The following is an 18,558-nucleotide window of genomic DNA, read 5'->3' as shown; positions in this document are numbered from 1 at the left end:
AAAATAAAATTCAATAAAAGTAGACGATTTATTCAAATAGATTGACTTTATATAAATTAGAATATGCGAATCAAAAAAGTCAACAAAACGTAAAAATCACATAATCGTACAACTAATTAATACAAATTGGGAAGTAGGAATAAAAATAAACGTGCCGATTTTAAAAAAGAGATCCGACTGAAGAATATAATTAATTAATAGAAGATACACATAGATTTTAAAAAACAAGTTTCAACAGACGCCGGAGGCGAACATCCGAACGTCCCGATCTTTATCCGCTTGAAGTCGTCGTAACACGTTGTTGAGGGATTCGATGTGTTTGTTCTCTGGATCAGTAAAATAATCTGTAACCAAAACATGCCAATGAAAAGAAGAATAAACTATTTTGACTGGTTAGTTGTGTGAAGTCTTATTGTGACTAACCTATCTTCATGACGTAATTGACTATACAATTGGCGACTACAACTCGAACGTTGCTGATCGGATCCCAGCTTAAATCCAACAGTTGCGGCAGCAACATCATGGCGAAATCATCGGCTTCCAACGCGTCTCTTTTCAAAGTTTCAATGCACAACACGGCAAAAGTCTGATGGCACTTCCATTTTTTGGAATGCGCGAACCGTTCCGAAATCACCGATAAGTAAGTGGATGTCATGCTGCGATCCTTTGCTATGTGTTTTATTACTTCGGTGGCCTGAAAGAGAACACCGTTCAATCAGTAACGGAAAATCACATTTTAGCAACAACAGTTGGCTGGAAAATTGTTCAGATTGACGTACTTTAACTTCAATTAGGTGTCAGAAGACCGTCGTCATATCTCATCACAAGTTGGATTCAAGCAAAGACTAAATAATAAGCGTATAGACAAACAGTGGCAATATGGAACTGAAAATTAATTTAAGTAAGCAACGTGAGATGGCACCACTAAACGCATCAAAAATTGTCTAGTTGGACAAATCACATTTTTTGTTTTGTTTCCAAGTAAAAAATAACAGATTTTGTGTGTGTTTTCTTTAATTATTGTGTTTCACTTTGTTGTATTTTTGGTTTAGTTATTTGTTATTTTTAATATTCTTCAAGGGTTATTTTATACTTAATACATTATGAATTCCATGTTTAATCTTAAAACAGTCACATGACCTTGTACCTTAAAATGAATCACGAGATTAAGAGTTTAAAAGGTCAATATTTTGACCGGAAATTCAAAATGGCGGCCTGCGACGCCATTTCTAGAAACTAAGTGAAATTTTCTTTAAAATGAGGTGCGTCAATATTTTGACAGTAAATTCAAAATGGCGGCCTGCGACGCCATTTTGTCTGTCATTTCTTGAAACTACGTGAAATTTTCTTTAAAATGAGATGTAAGACAATACTTTGACAGAAAATTCAAAATGGCGGCCTGCGACGCCATTTTGTTTCTCATTTTTTGAAACTACGTGGAATTTTCTTTAAAATGTGGTGCAAGTCAATATTTTGATAGAAAATTCAAAATGGCGGCCTGTGACGCCATTTTGTCTGTCATTTCTAGAAACTACGTGAAAATTAAGAAAAGAAAAAGAATAAAAATATTTACAATATAATATGTGATATTATGGTAAAGCAAATTTGACGCCCTCTAGCGGCCAAACGGTGTCACCAATCAACTCATGTGGGGATATTTTTGGAAAGCTTGAAATCTTCTCTATCTTTTGTTTTCTATGACATTTTGACCTTAAAATTTTAATCTTAAAGAGACACGTGACCTTTAGGATCCGTTTTGAAGTTAAAAAGTCACGTGGACTAAAAATAAATTAAATTTGAATATTGAAAATCGTCACGTGACCATTTACACATTATAAGGAGTCAGGTGACTCTTCAAATAATACTTTGACATCTAAAACAGTCATGTGACATTATAAATTCCATTTTTAATATTAAAAGAGTCACGTGACCTTCAAGATCTGTTTTGACGTTAAAAAAGAGTCCCGTGTGACTTTTAAAATAAATAGAATCTTTTGATAATAAAGATCAAAATTCTTATTTTGTTTAGTTTTCAAAATACGAGTAATTTAACTAAAATTTATTTGAAAAAAATCGACCTTTCTTTGGCAGTCCAGCAAAAGAAAGTGGATTATGGGAAATAGTGCAAAAGTTGGCAACTATGTCTGCAATGAGGAGCTGTATTAGCGCCATCTCTTAGAGTTTAGCTACAACTGAGTTAGGAAGCTTTTTGGATGCCACTTTAATAATTACATTGCGCTAGTTGTCTTCAAAAGTCATTCAAATTTGCGAAAAAAAAAACAGTTCTTACCAAAATAGTGGCAGCAGTTCTGACAGCAGCTACAGTGGAAATCATCAGAGCTTGAGCGTACCAACCAATGTATTTGGACACGTCGGCGGGCGAAAACAATGGAACGCACAACGTCAACTGTTGGGCGAACGTTTCCTTTAGACGCCATTTTCGGATACTGTCCACTTCCAAAAATTCCACAAGCTTGGGCAATAAAATGGCACGTTTTTCCGGCTTGATTATTTGCATGAACTGAAACAGGTGGTTCAGCACGCCTTCCTGCACTTCCTCGATGTCTTTCAGGAACCCTTCGAATATCGGACACAAATCATCGCTGGCTAGTTCCGAGCCTAGAATGATGGCCACTTCGTGGAAACTTTTCGCCACCGTTCGACGTATCGTGTAGGCTGCGTGACCTGTCAAATAATGACGTAGCCACTATTTGCCGTGGTTTTCACTTAACCAAACGCTTACCCAGCAAGTCGTTCATGACCCCTTTGAGTAAAGGCCAGTTGTCCTTGCCTAAAGTTAACAAAACGGCAGGAAATGAGTAGGCGCAGTCTCCAGCCATGTCAGGCTTACTAAGACTAAAATTGACTTGCGACATCGACACAAATATATCGATAAACTCTTGAGGAACTATATGCTGAGGTGGTTCCGGTTTCACTTCCGTCGTTTCCTCTCTATTATTTACATTAGAATCGGCTACGTTGCTATCTGGAACGTCACAAAATCTCATCAAACTACCGTCTAACTACTTCAACAGATCAAACAAGAATTACAGACAATCATAGTCTGCCTTATACAAAAAGTGTCTTCAAAGTATATCGTCTTTGTATGCTTTAATCATGTTTTTGTTTTAAATGATTTAATTTAGTAAAATCAAGGTGTGACTTACTTTTTAAATCTACATTATCACTCTGAGTATCACTGGAAGGTTGAATTGACTGGGGCGGCGTCGGTTCGCTGTCTAAAGTTGAATTCAAACTTATACCGGCGTACAGCTCTTCTAAGTGATTCGTCTGTAAAACGCAAATAACGGGTGTTCAAATTGTCACAAAAAGCGTACGTCTTGGATAACGTTGCAAACAATTATATTATATGACAGCTGTCAATCCAAACCACAGCCAACTAGGACCATAACAATTGGTGGCCGATAAACAGCAATGTTGCCGTATCTTTTTTTTTTTAATCTATAAAGGCAACCTTAATAGATTTTATTATTAATTAATTATTTTCTGTAATTTTTAAAGAATACTAACTACTATTAATGAAACTTTCTAGTTAGAATTGACTACAATATTGTAGGAAAATCGGGAACAAACACAACTATTGGCAACACCGATGAAAAAAAATCGTTCTGACATTATATAAAGTTTCATTGGTAGGCACCGTAGCACGTGATGCACGGCACACTAGAATCAGACGTAAAATGCGCAATATCACCGCCTACTATATACTAGAAAGCGTAGAAGGTGCTTGTCAAAAACTCCAATATGGCGGGAATAGTGGTGACAGTTTGCGTTTGTTTGTATTGTGGAAATTGAGTTAGGATTAGACGAATTTTTACGGTTTAAAATCAAGACTTGAGGTTGTTTGCGTCAGTTATTGTTGTTTGCTGCCTGTTCGTAAGTTTTTCAAGCCACATTGTAACAGCAATTCAGGAAATATGGTAAATATAAGTGCTTTCTAGTACAGTAAACTTATTAGGTGCTTGTTACATTCACAGGTATGTGAGTTACATTTTAAAGCATCCTTCATGGTGAGAGCAACATAAAGCATTTTGAATTAATGTTCTTGGTAAAAACATAAGAACCATTTACCAGTTTTGCTTACCTAGTTTCAAAGATTTACAGATTTTCTTGTATTGAACGGTGTTTAAACTAGTTTGCTGTGTGTTGCACTTTCCAGAACAAATTTGTTTAGACTGGACTTGATTGTGTATAAAAAACTATATCTAATACATATTTGGATCAGGAATGAACCTTTTTTTGATTTTTCACTCACAACTTGCAATCAACTACACGAAATAGTAAAAAAAAAAACATATTTCTTACTGTAACTGCATAGGTTTGTGTACAAAACGTTTTAGGCTTTCTAGTATAGAGGGCGGTGGCAGTATCGATATATTTACCAATACGTTTGGGTAGTGACGAATGCTACAATGGGCTGAACAAAGATAGCGACAAAGTTCATTTGTGTCTTTTCGATGACTTGGTCACGTTTCGACAGATTGACACGTGTCTGCTTCTTTGTCTAACTCATTGATTTCTAATAGTTCTCTCTCTCTCTACCTGTTTCAGCTGAAGTCAAAGTTACTCTCTATTCAGTGACTTCTGACTGTGGCGTCACAGCACCATTGTCAAAATGGTTATAGTTTAAATGGGGTAAAATACAAAAATAGGCAGTTGTCGTGGGTTTGCTTTGGTTCTCTTTTCATACCGTTAATTGACTAGATATCTAAGATTAAAAACGCCCTCTATCGAAAAGACCGAAAACTAAATGGAACATTGTTTTGGGACACTCTACAGGACAGAAAGTGCTCTTGCCACATTTACTAATCAAAAAATGTTTTTGTAGCCATACTATGTATAGTTTTCGAGAAACAGCCGCGTGCACGGCTTATTGGGACACCCTGTACAGGGTACTGCGATGGTTTTACGGAGTACAGAGAAACCGGTAATTTCTTCTTTGGTTTCAAAGATACCGGGGGTTTTTGAAAATTGGTCATTTTTTAGCCTCTTCTTCTGTATTTCATTTGCTATTAAAGTTATCAAAAAGGGAAAAACGGTTTCCGGCAGAAGTTTTCTCGTATATGTTGTAATACACCGTTGAAAAGGTAAAAATCAACAGAATTAAACGACGAAAAATAAATAGGATGTTCCATTAAAAAAAATGTAACTTACTGTCATAATAAGAAAAAACTGACTGCGCCATTAGATTCTACATGAAAACTTCTACCAGGAACCGTTTTTCGCTTTTTTGATCACTTTAATAGCAAACGAAATACGGACGAGGTTCAATAAGGACCAATTTTCGGCAAAACCCCCCCGTATCTTTGAAACAAAAGCAGTTTGCGCTGCTCACTCAACTATTACCGTTTTCTCTGCAGCACCCTGTACTAGGTATGTTTACATCCCGGCAATCAGGACAGGTCTTTTAATAAACAATTTTGTTGCCCAAGAACCGATAACGCCGTGGCGCGCCAGACAGGAAATGACGCAATCAGCGAGATAAAATTAAAACCAAAAATTTCGTCACGTATTGTGTCAACAACTGGCGGCAACTCAATGAAATTCCAATGTAATAACCGACCCATTAAATACCGCTTGTCCTCGTAAATTATCCAAGAAAACAACATGGCAAGGCTTATTGATGAGGGTAGTAGTCAAATACAGGGTGTCAAAGAAATTCGTAATACAAACACTACGAACGACATGCACAAACGTAAATCGCGATGAAATTTAAAAAAGAAACACCAAAAAAAAGCTACTTACAGCTGAAACATATTTGTGGCAATCAGTCTGTCAAACTGAACGACTTAAAAATGAAATGGGAATAAAAATGAAGCCTTACCACGATATCCTCGGACGAGACGTTCGAATCGTCATCCAAATAGGCATCGCAGACGTCCAGCAAATCCTCCACTTGGACCTCGGGCGGATTTATGTACCAATAGTTATACTCGTTATATGAAAGCAAGTCATCTTCGTGCTGCGATATAGTCCGACAACATTAACATGCAAAGTGACGGTTAAAACCACAAAAAAAGAGCCAAACAAAATTCTGTTTGTGATTATAGCTACCTTTTGGGGTGGTGGCGTGTCGTTTTCGGGTAACGGTGTGCTCTCCACCTCCACAGAGTTCCCCAGGTTCTCGTCGCTGCTAATATTATCCGGTGGACAATCGTCCAAGTCCGTGGACGGTCCTTTCATGTTCACGTACAAGTAAAATTCGTTTCGTTTGATTTCGTCGTCTGTGACAGAGAAACCTTCCACGTCCTCTGGATGACTGTCACAAAGAAAACATTTATAGAAGTTGGGACTTTTAAGAGGCTTTAAATTTTACTGTAAACATTGCCAAATCATTTTTTTTACTCCCCAAATTTCACTTATCTCATTTTCAAACTCTAAAATTCAGCAAATTTGCATAAATTACAGTATTTTTTGTGATTGATTAAAAAAGTAACTTTTCCTTGTCCATGGCTGTGCTTTAGTATTATTCTAAAGTAATTTGCCTGTACAGGGTGTCCCCAAATTTAGAGGGGTTTTCCTGTATACTGTAAACATGTCTAGAGGTCGATTTTTGAGACGGCAAAAGCCAATAAACAAATAATATATAGCAGGAAGGAGCAATAGCAACCAAAGTGGGAGACAAAAATCGTTTATCAGAAAATCAGGGTGACCCAAAAATAAGTTAAAATACCTCAATTAATATTTAGATTATGTTAGGCTGTACTTGGAATTCGATGCAGAATCCAAAAATAAAATAAAAAATTCCATTTGAAAAATAAAGTTGACGGTCGTAACTTGTTTTTGGGTCACCCTGTATACATGAAATTGTTATCAAAAAAATCGCAATAAAAAACAATTATTGACGCGTCCGAGCGTTTTCCCACAAAACAAATAGTAGACACACTGTATAAACAAAACTGTTTTACGGACTAACTTGGGCCGCAATTCGTTTTCAAGCTTCATGGAGCGAGCAGAGCGTTTTTGACGTCACAATGACGTAATTTGACAATTGCTCAAATTATGGTTTTGCCAAATTACGTCATCGTGACGTCAAAAAAGCTTTTTTTTTGCGCAGTAGGCTATTGCGTAATCGATGTCGTTCACAAAGATGGCGACTTCCGTTTTGGTCGCTTAATGCACAGACTGTATTGTTACAGTTCGCGACGCTAGGGGGCGTTTTTTTTCCAATTTCGCCTATTTTGAAGACTCCTCACAACTTTTTTGTTTATTAAAATATGGAAGTGAAACAAAAACGTTCTTAAGTGTGATTCCAGTGGCGTTCTTGGGTTTTTTTGCTAAAGTCTACGGTTAACAATTTACCACACTTTATTATTTTAAATTGAAATGACAGTTGGCTATAACTTTAGCAGTTTACTACTACAATGGAAGTATGTCTATAGTTAATCTTAAAAATCACCAAGATAGTATTGTAGTTATTCAAGTTGGCTTTGACTCTGAGATTTTGAAATCAGCTGTCAAAAGTGACGTTAATTTATTTCTTGCTTCTATGACTAAAATTACTGCGTTTTTAACTTTTGAGTCAAAGTTTCAATTTGTTTTCTTTATTTTGTTTTTGAAACAAAAACGACGAAAAAAAAAGTAGATTAAATTTTAATTTGGATTGATATTAGATATTTAGTACGACTAATTAAAAAAACATTTTTTTTAAATTTTCAAATTTTCCACGTTTTCCGGAAATTTTCCATAAAGTTAATTTTACGTCCCTGATATAAAAATGAGTTCTTCTTAGTCATTAGTTGCTTTAATGTGTGTAAAAATACTTAAAAAGTAATTTGCTATTTGGTATATACAGGGTGATTCACGTTGATGGTATATTAGAAGTATCTAGAGAACGACTCAATAATTTTCGCTAAAATTCGGAGTGTAGCCTATTTTGAACTTTGCGGTGTTGCCAGATTAGTCAGAAAGAACACCAACTTTTAATTTTCAAATTGAACACCCTGTTTTTAATCTCATTTTTGAATTCCTGGCAAGAAGGCTAGTAATTAATGTTGATACTTATCTCTACATAAAAATGGTAAATTTGTCAGCAAAACGGTAAACATTAATTAAATTCTCAAGTTCTGAAAGGTTTGAAAATGAAAAAACCTACAGGGTGTTCAATATTTACCTTTAAGTCGGATAGATAGGAAAACTGCCTGAAATTCATTTTTTTTAAAGGCAACCTGTTTTATGGTTTGTAATAAAAGAACATTAAATTTAGAACAATTCTATGTATACTCTGCCTATACCTAAGTAATTAATAAGTCAGAAACGGTTGAAGTTAGGTATAGGAAATGTATACAAGGATTTGTTCTAAATTTAATGTTCTTTTACCACAAACCATTAAACACGGATGGATCCATTTAAAAAACGGACTTTTGTAGTTTTTTGTGTTCGACTAAAAAGTAAATATTGACCACCCTGTAGGTTTTTTCCATTTTCTGTCTCTGGGCTTTTCAACCCTGTAGTATTGTCTGACTGAGGACAAAAGGTCTCATCAGCAAACCTTTCAGTACTTGAGTATTTAATTAAAGTTTAGACCACCGTTTTGCTTGACCAATTCACCATTTTTAGGAAATATCTAAGAAACGGTGTACTAGCCTTCTTGCGAAAAATGAGATTAAAAACAGGGTGTTTCGGTTGAAAATCAAAAGTTGGCGGTCTTTCCGACTCATCTGGCAACACCGTTAAGGAATAACTATAACCATACTTATATCCTAGTAAATGTTTAAAAAAATACTTTGTTTTTCAATTATTATTGAGGAAACGGAAGACAGTAGCAAAAAACTAAGCACGCCACTGGAATCAAGTGTGAGGTACTTTCAAAATCGCCAAAAGTTGAAAAACGCCCTCTAGCGCCGCGAATTGACTTGATTTTTGTCATTAATCATTTTTTAGCCAGAAAATGGATGGAGTTTTCCTGTCAAAACTAAATCCGGACACCCTGTACTGTCAACACACTTACAATTCAATGCCGTCCCGATTAACGAAAACCACCTCCCCGTGCGCATTGAACTCAATACTGGCCAAAGGTGGATCGGCAAAGGTGGTAATAAACGCTCCCAGATACTGTTGGGCGGATATCCACACCCAACGACACTCGTCCTTTAATAATTTGAGAAACGCGGACGCCAACAAGGTTTTCCGCAGTTCTGGCGGACAAACTACCGAAACGTACATGGCGACTTGGGCGCAAGACTTCCTCACTCCCCAAATCTCGTCTTGGCACAGTGCTAGGTAACAAGGTAACTAGAACGAGAAAAACACCCGATTAGCACCTTAAAAACCCATCAAACTGAATTTAGTTTGAGAAGAACGGTCAGAAAGACGTTAAGACTTCAGTTATGTGATCAGAAGACCGTCGTCTGGGCTCATCATATTTTTAATGTAACTTTGAAACTTTTTTGATTAAGCAGTAATTACCAGAGTTTTTTCAAAAGCGCTCATTCCAATCACCGGACAGAAGTACCCAATGTAGTAGGAAGCTTGCTTTCTGACGTGGAACAGTGGACTTGCGCATAATTCGGCAAATCTCTTGAGCAATATCCGTTCAGTGATGTCTTTACCCAATAAAGGTGCCACTCGACTCATCAGCTAAAATTAAGAGAAGAAAACGTTACTCCACCTTTTCAAGTTAAAAGTGAAGTTTTACTTTATCAAGCACAAAATTAATGTAACTTTTGTTTCACTTTCAGTGCTTAATAAACTAAAATTTATTACAAATCGTTTACATTTTCTTTACTTACTGCAACATTTTTGTGATATTACATGAACGCTCACGCTCATCAAAGCTGGCTGTGATATGCGTTCAAAAGTCCATTTCACATCCAGTTGATTAGCATGAGAATCCACCCCAAACTTACACTTAAAAAACGACGACAATTAGCGTCGTAGCGCTCATCAAAGCTGGCTGTGATATGAGTAGAAAAATCAACATTTCACAACCACCTGATGAGCAGCACAACCGCCCAATTCCATACCATCCTTGATGAAGTCTCCACGCTCAAAACTCGTCAAAATGGCTGTGATACCAATATCAAAAAACTAGGCACACAGTCAGATTGACGAGGTCAGAAAGTGAAAATCCTGTTTGACTGCTCCTCGCACTGAGAACACAACACAATGATGAAAATATCTGCAACCCAACTCATCAAAGTGGCTGTGATATCAAATCGAATACAAGAATTCACAGCCAAATTGACGATCTCAGGACACAAACAAACCTAAATTCACATGATGGAACCAAACCCAACATTGCTCATCAAAGCTGGCTGTGATAGAAGCAAAAAAATCTAAAACCTCCAACTCTGATGGGCAGTGTCAGACCTTACTATCCAGAAACCTTTGTAGTATGTGATGCCACCACATGAAAGACAAGGTAGTGAGACAAAAACACACAACATCTCACTACCCATGTCTTTCATGCAGAAACAATCAGTTAGTAAATATTACACATTTAAATTAGGCATGAAGGAATAAAGTAGTACACTAACCCTAACAGCACTGGGTAGAATGTCCACTTGGCCCTCCATTTTGGTGAGTGCCAACACAGAGGGACAAATTTTGACTTCAGCCTGAAATTGCGACACAAATCCACGCTGTAACAGCTGCACCAGTACATCTTGTGCCTTTTTATCCAAGACGGTGTCTGAACTGCCCAGGTGCTTGAGCACTAATGGAATGAGATAATCACCAATCACATCTCTGAGAGCTTCAACCCTTGGCGTGTTTTCTACTGCCCGAGCGGCCACATTGGGGATGATATCTAGGACATCTCCTTTGAAGTGTGTGTCTGAAATATTTAAATTGTAGTAAATTAAAAACAAACAAAAAAGTACACGTTCTGTGTATGCTTGTTAAGTGGCGTCATTTTAAAGGAAGAACCAAAGGGCGGTAATTCAGTTAAACATAAATAAGGACCTACCAACTGGACGCATTCTAAAAGTTAAATTAACTTGAGCACCAAATTAAAATAACACCAAAAAACACATTAAAACTATTAAGGACATCGAGACTCCCTAGAAAAAGCGGCAAATACTAGAAAGCACGCGGTATTTCCACCATTTTGATTTTGCGTCCCAAAATTCTTTCAGGTTAGCCGGAATGCTTACGGCAAAAACGGACAAAATAAGGCGGGAAACTAGCCGAAAACGCAATAAAACTAACACTTACCTTGCTGCAAACATTTTAAATGCACTTTTACTAATTAACTGCCCGTTTTCTGTGTAATTTTCGGCAAAAAAACCAGGAAAAAGCCACGAGCGTTCCGACAACCATGCCGTTTTTAACGTTACTTGACAAAATAGCCGTCAGGTGGCGCCGAAATCAAGCCTGTGTGACGCGTGGCCACGTTGCCGTTGTTAGCTTTAAAAACGTTACGTCTTTGAAAATCACCAACCAGAACGTTGTTGTGAAATTTTTATGTTAGCTTCTTGAATGGGATTTTTATTTTTTTTGGGTGCACACATGCATGCATTTGCGTGAATCTTTATCTAAAGTGGTTAGTTTGTGACTGATGATGACTGTGAGAAAAGCTTAGCCAATCACGTGCTATAATTTATATTGTGTGTCCTGTTGGAGGAAATTGGTGATTAAATGAATATTGTACCTAAAATATGCTTTAGAAAAGTGGAAAGTGAGAATTATTGACCTTTGCCAACTGGCCATTATGTGGCAACGCAGCTAAAGCGGAGATCGTCGAACGTTAAGCGTAGTACTCGCCGTTTCATTCAACTTTGCGCACCACCCCACCCCGCCCAATATCGTCTGTCGAGTCAAACCAGAGGAAAACTCCGTGCAAAAGGCCCCGTCAATTTTGAGTTGATTCTAATCAAACAGTTCCTTTCATTCGGCGCAGTGTTGGATTAAAGTATTTTCCCAAAAAAAAAATTTCATTACAAAAACTCGCGAAAGCTTCACTCATTAACCCCGGCAAGTTTAAAGCAAACAATGGTAAGGTAGAAATAAATCAACGTCTGGAAGAATTAGAAATTAGAAGGAAATTTGGCAATGCCGATTTGATCGATACAAAACTTTGAGGAGGAAAATTGGCAACGTTCGTGGACTTCACAGGCACGGCCACCTACGCCGTTTCCTACGTTCGCGGAAGTTGTGTCGGCGAATAATAACATTCGGGCTTTTTCTCACCTACCGGCCGATTTAAACTGATTTACCGTTAAGTTTTAAATCTGAAAATGCACGTCTACTACACGGTAGTTTGTTGGAAAATGACAATTGATGACAAATGTCACAAAAGTCTTCGTCTTTTTTAATTTGGTGGTCAATGTACACATGGCCGAACCATAGACATTACATACATTAACCTGGATGGGTAACGCGGATGTTATTACTGCACAGCATTTAGGTTAAAGTCCAGAAAGACTTTTAAGTGAATATTAGTTGGGTTACTTCACAGCCCGAACAAGTTCAGTTCGTCTTTTTACGTACAAAACAACTGGAACACATGGAAAGCGAAAATAACCGGGTCGCGCGATCCAGAGTGTGTTTGCTGGGGGGCCCCCCTCCGAATATCCACGTGTGCCGACTTCCTGTCAACACCGGAAATGCCTCCAAGAGCGCCGGAGGTTCAACGCGCTCCAAGAATAGACCCCGATCTATTTTTGCGCATCGTTTCCTTCGAGGCTCGACATCGGGAGTTTGTGCCAATCTGGGTTGGCACGCACATGTTGTACATGGAGGAAATGTGTCTTGGAACACCCCGAAAAAAATTAGAGGGAACGTACACAAGCACGTGTACTATTAAGGGGGCTTGCCGATGCGCAATAATATGGACAAGGACAAAATAGAGTACGTATATAAGTTTTTAGGTAAACAGAGCAGAAATTTACATGCATCTGTCCAAACAGGACTAAGGTATACGGAAAATTTACTATTTCTACTTAAAGCGGTATAAATAAGCGAATTCCTGGAACAAGGGAACCGAATTAAAAAAATCAATATCGATTGCAAGATTAATATTGGTGGTTACTGACGTGCAGCAAACTATAAAATACTAGAGAAAGACTGAATTAACAGAGGGTTGGAAAATATGTTATGGCAACACTGTGTATGACGCTAAAAACAGTTGGCTTCCAGGAACGTAATCAGTGACTGAATGACGTCATGTGAACGACAATTTCCGGGGGATTACGTTCCAACGGGATGAGAAATGTAAACAACCAAAGAATCCCTCAGTAAACTCGATAATACTCGCATAACATTCAATGAGTAATGTTGACACAAAATCGTTGAAATTCCATGTTAGACAGTGACAATAGACAAGTAGGAAACTTTTTGACATTACGATACAGCGTTGCCAACAATGTGTCGTTTATGGATTACTATATACTACTATAAATACTCACTGTCGACAAACTTAACGAACGCCTTCATGATATCCGGAAGTCGCTGGGTGAGCACATCTGGGGGGACCGTCCTAAAGATATTCTGGACATCTGGAAGATACGGTCTGCAAGAGAGAGAAAAATTGTTAGTCTCTAGAAAACGTTATTACATATTGACTTTGTAACGTTTGTGTACACGTTTAATTTACTTTCTACCGGTTTTATGACGGAAGTAAGCTATTTTTTTTCTGGGCATTCCTATATGGATAAGATAACACACGGATGGCGGAAATATGGCCACCTGTATACTGATTGATATACCTACTTAATACCTGCACGAAGAACAATGATGATAAGCTGTCAGATTTCAAAAAAAAAGCTGAAATTAAAACAAAACAGGCCCTCGGGAGTCCCCCAAAATGCTTTGAAATGCAAATGATCCCATTTGCGTTTCAAAGCATCATCAGGTAAATGGAACCAGAAAATCCCTTAAAATTGAACGTTACGTAGAGAATTAATCACTCTAATGAGTAACCCCCTTTGAAATGAGTAATGACCGTACGAAAAATATAAGAAAACAAACACAAGTACCTTTCTAAAACACGCTGATGTTACTTGAATGAATGACGCATTTTGGCGCCAGTTTCGTAGATAGCAAATCACGTGGTACCGCACGGTAGTACCGACATTTTGGCGGGAACTAACCGAGATAATGCGTCTCCTGACCGAGGCGGTTTCTCAGAAGGCTACGGATGCGCGCGGCGCCCTCCAAATTACTTTGTCGCGCTCCGATTGGTTGGCGGGGAAATCATGGGTACCCACCGCACACACAAATTCCTTTTCGACTTCCAGGAACCGGAGAGTTTCGAACGATGACACGACACGCAGGGCGGGCTTGGGATTTTTCTACCCGGACCGGAAAACAAAAAAAAAACTGGTTCGGCAACAACGCGGTTAGAACAAGAGTGAAGTTAGTTGGCGAATTTATCGCCAAAGCTCGTTGATTGGTCGAGCGTGGCTCCGCCTCCGTCGCGAGTTTCACGAAATGGCCGGCCGCGATAAATCTCGCGCGCGGTTCGCTAAGGGTTGGTTTGCACGTGGTCAGGGTGCGAAAACGAGAGTGTTGACACTATTTGGCAACGTTGGATACGTTCCTGACGGAGAGAGAGAGTATATTTAAAACGATTTTACTTTTACTAGTAGACTTTTTTGATCAAAATGAGTAAAGCTTTGCAAATTTGCTTTAAATTAGTAAGATGGTCCCTAAAAAGGTGCTAAAGTGTCCTGGTTGTAACCAACAACTGTCACTGTCGTACCGTTCGTTGAGTTGACAATTTTATGGAGTGGACACGCGTCACTTAAGCAACCACACCATCAGAGTTTCGTATGTGAAAGTTATGTTTTTTTTTTTTTAATTTAGAAAAATGTCCGACTTGATTGCGCCCCCTAACGGATGACTAGCTAAACAGTTGAAATATGTGTACGGTAATCATTCCGAGAAAATTTCCGCATAGTCCGCTGGCCCCGCGACTATACGTCACACCCGGTATTCGCGGTACCGTTGCTATTTCCCCGTATAGTCTATTGAAAGGTACGTGCCTTCGCGAAAATATTTTAATAATCCGATTGTTGTCCCGTTCGTCCAGTTCATCGTCAGGAATTCGCTCTGGTATTCGGCCGACGATGACGTCGATACCGCGCTAATTGATTTGCTTGCTATAGAGCGTTTTCATATATTAATGAATGAACGTTGACGAACACAGCCTGATGCTATTTTTTTTAGTATATAAACATAATTTAATCGATTTAGTGGTACAGTGGTATGTCTACTAAAAATTTAAAAAACTGACAGTGACAGCTGTCAAGACTGGACGGGCTTTAAAAATCCTAACTGTCAAACTGGGGTGGCCTACTTGTTTTTTTTTTAGCTGAACTGAACGGAGTTGATTAACAAGCACGTGACTAAACTGAGAGTGAATGTTTGATCTGTTCGTGTTTGATAGCTGTCAAACGGTGATTTACTTTTTTAAAAGGTTTTAACAACGAAAAACTGTTTATGGGACACTAAAACCATGTAAGTTTACTGGATTTGCTGATGGACTTTTTTTGACAGCTACTACTGTAGTTTTGTTACTTTTTTTAGTAAACCGAGTAGATTTGTGTACAAAAGGCTTTACCGCAACAGAAAGTACTGAAACAAACAGGGACAATGATACTGATACGAAATGGTGGACGAATTTAATTAGCTGGAATGACAGGGAAAACTATTTAGGCGCGTCAACGTTTTCTTGACAATGAGGTGGGGGAATTTCGCGCTTTAGTCCCGGCAAATAGCCGGAAATTAACTGTCGTTCGCGGTCGGACAGTGATGCGTCCGCAGCAACGGACAATCGAATGATGAAATACCGCGGGATGATGCCGAAAAGGTTGAACGTCCGGTCGTGTATACGCCGGACACCTGTCCGCTGACATGGCGCCCTTGAAAAGGGACCGGCACGCCACTGGAGTTCGTGTATTAGCGTAAAAAAGAACGGGAGAGGTTATTGACTGTTCTATGTTGTTGTGATTCTGTCTGAAGCCCGCATTCCTCCACCGGTTTATACATATACACGCACTCTCACTCACACACACACACACACACACGTTAAAGTCCTAACCGGAGCGACGTTGCCACATCTGCATATCATTTACCTATTAAAATGTTCAAAACTTATTTAGTACCCCTATTTTCAGTGTTGATTTAATCATAATCTTAACATATTCAGTGTAATGGTACTTTACTGCATGATGAGGTAAAACAGTCTAGTTACACACGTCATTTGTGGTTGGACAGCGAAATCACAAAAACAATGTTTACACCACCACCACCAAGATCGTCTTAACTGACAGTCTGACAGTGACGTAACGGCCATTCTGAACGGTTTCAGCTATATAGTTGATTATTGAGTAAAAAAAAATCTCGATACGCGTCACATATGCCCACGTACAGAGGAATCTGGACCACCCAAACCTATCCAGAGCGTGTGATAGATTTTTTGGCGAAATTTCCACAACCGAACCGATAGTTCGTTGAACTGCCGTTAAAGTTAAATAACCGTGACGTCACCCCTTTCGGGTCGATAAACAGACCGGGAGAAACGGGTCACTAGGCTCCTCCAAGGGGGTGCCACAAAAAAAAAAAGACAACCAGTTTTCGGTCGCATTTTTGTTGTGGCGTGGAACAGAGACGGATTTGTGTATTTTTTTTGAAAAGGCTAGATCGTTAATAACATAAAGCCGGGGTGGTTAGATTAATTTTCAGGACTAATATTGCGTCCGCGTCAACTTTAACGGTAAAAGCCATTAATCAGGACCGTATTCGCCACTAATGAGCGCCAGTTTCCCACAATTATCAGTTTTGCAAATCATTATTTGCAAGCGAAACGAAAAATGTTTTGTTTACCTATCTAGGGTGGTTACTAGGAATGTGCTTTATACCATTCAACATTTGAAAATTCAGTTTTTTAGTTAGAAGAAGAAGAAACAACAGCTTCTGAGTGGATACAAAGTCGTGGGTCATCAATCTTTCGCGTCCAATCAATTGTTTGGGAAAAATCAAAAATCAGCCGCCAATCGCGATGAAGAATGCGGGCCTTGCGGCGTCAGCTTTTAACGTCTCGGTTCTCACATTCATCGGGCGCGTTTCTTTTGTACGACCCTAAATGGTCTCCCAATCAAAACAACATAATGCGTCGCCACTAAACTGCTTCTTCTTCATCTTCGTTTTGGTCTGTACTTCCCGCGACAGTGGCGCGCCCGTTTATCAAAAAAATTGGCAACAACGCATCGTTGGATTGGACTTTGGGACTGTCGTCGTATAAATATGGGGTGGGTGAGCGCCCTTGCCCGTTTCAGGTCCTAAATTAACACAAAACGGTTCGATAAATCGTCTACCACCAGGGAGCAGACACTTCTCGGAAGTTCGTAGGTAGAAAAACGCATTTTTCAACCGATTGAATGGAAAAAATCACAGTCGAGAGGGGCATTAGAGAATACCAAGAAACACTGAATGACGTCTAAGGGTGTATCTTTGTTAATGACCAAAAAAAAAGCCGCCAAAAGGTCCAGTTTCGGAGAAAACGAAACGTGGGAAACATATATTAGATCTTCAAGGTGCAGGTAAAATTCGGTATACTTGCCTCTAAAGAAGGTTTGATTGTCACAGTAGGTTTGACAACAGTGCAAAATCTGTCACTGTCAACAAACTGTTTGTTAGGTTAGGTTAGCTCTATCTAATGTCATTAAAATAGTGCACTGACAAACGACATTCCATCTTGAAACACTGACCTAACCTAACATTTTCTGATATATCAAAATTATATTAAAAAAAAAATTGATTCGACCCTGTATACATCCTCCCCCCCCCCACCTAAAAACAAACAGATCGGTGGCCGTTAATGAATGGCGTAGTAGGCCGTCGCGTAACATAAAACAAATGCACCATCATCGTAATCGTTTATAAAGAGAGACGCGTTCATACTTTCTGCATCCTCTTTTTCGCATCGGGACAAATATGCCAGTAATGCGCAATTAAAGGGGGGCAACGAACGGCTGTACCGCCATCATGGGTGGGGAGAGAAGAGGGATGGTTGGGAAAAAGAGAGACAGAGAGACGAAAAGGGTAGGAGGGGGGAATGTTTTGGGTCCCTAACGGGACTTACGCATTCCAATGAAATCTCTCACGGTTCCTCAAAATTTTTCCGTATCGACTACAAAATTGCTTACCTCGACATTAGCGTAGGAAGTACCGTTCTTTTCTACCGACACTACGAAACATTAAAACGGAAATAATCCGACGACGCATCCTGTGTGTTGTCTCGGTTCGCACACACCAACCCGTCAAGAAAAAAAAATTATCCCCCACAAAGTGGCGAAGGAGCCGCACCGTAAAACACCCCATGTCGAACGTAACCGGAACTAACTCGAACGTTTGAACGGAAAAAATTTTTGGCGGCTTTTTGCGCCGCAAAATAGCGTCGACAGCGACCTCTCGACTTTCCCACATAACGGCGAGCGGAGACTGAAAGAAGGAAAACGCCAGGCGCAAAGCGTACTCGAACGGTCCCGAATAGGGGCGATGGCCGCCGACAAACGAGTAGAAAGGGGAAAGAAGCAAGGGGGCAAACCGCTAATCGCCCCCTTATCGCAGAAGGCCGAATCTTTGCTCCGT

The 18,558-nt window shown here is 39.1% G+C and overlaps 1 protein-coding gene across 7 annotated transcripts in view; it reads right to left on the bottom strand.

Moving 5' to 3' along the window:
* Positions 1–9: 9 nt before the first annotated feature.
* LOC145737373 (serine/threonine-protein phosphatase 4 regulatory subunit 1-like) overlaps positions 10–18,558 on the bottom strand; it is a 31,097-nt gene continuing 12,548 nt past the window's right edge. For 3 of the 7 annotated variants that reach the window (XM_081992029.1, XM_081992030.1, XM_081992027.1), the window contains 11 exons: positions 13,371–13,474; positions 10,500–10,798; positions 9,430–9,600; positions 8,972–9,255; positions 6,076–6,280; positions 5,846–5,983; positions 3,168–3,291; positions 2,744–2,986; positions 2,291–2,685; positions 424–694; positions 10–344 (listed from right to left, as the gene is read on the bottom strand). In XM_081992029.1, coding sequence (XP_081848155.1) covers positions 232–344; positions 424–694; positions 2,291–2,685; positions 2,744–2,986; positions 3,168–3,291; positions 5,846–5,983; positions 6,076–6,280; positions 8,972–9,255; positions 9,430–9,600; positions 10,500–10,798; positions 13,371–13,474 — 2,347 coding nt within the window. In that variant the 3' untranslated portion in view covers positions 10–231. Of the gene's footprint in view, positions 345–423; positions 695–2,290; positions 2,686–2,743; positions 2,987–3,167; positions 3,292–5,845; positions 5,984–6,075; positions 6,281–8,971; positions 9,256–9,429; positions 9,601–10,499; positions 10,799–10,930; positions 11,069–13,370; positions 13,475–13,940; positions 14,087–18,113; positions 18,404–18,558 lie in introns of those variants that run through there. The other 4 variants (XM_081992031.1, XM_081992032.1, XM_081992034.1 and 1 more) reach the window with 4 other exon arrangements.

Source organism: Ips typographus, linkage group LG13 (genome assembly GCF_016097725.1).
Source record: "Ips typographus isolate SLU linkage group LG13, UJ_Ityp_2.0, whole genome shotgun sequence".
Lineage (NCBI taxonomy): Eukaryota > Metazoa > Arthropoda > Insecta > Coleoptera > Curculionidae > Ips > Ips typographus.
Note: the sequence above shows the minus strand (reverse complement) of the source record. Positions and strands in the feature narration are given on the sequence as shown.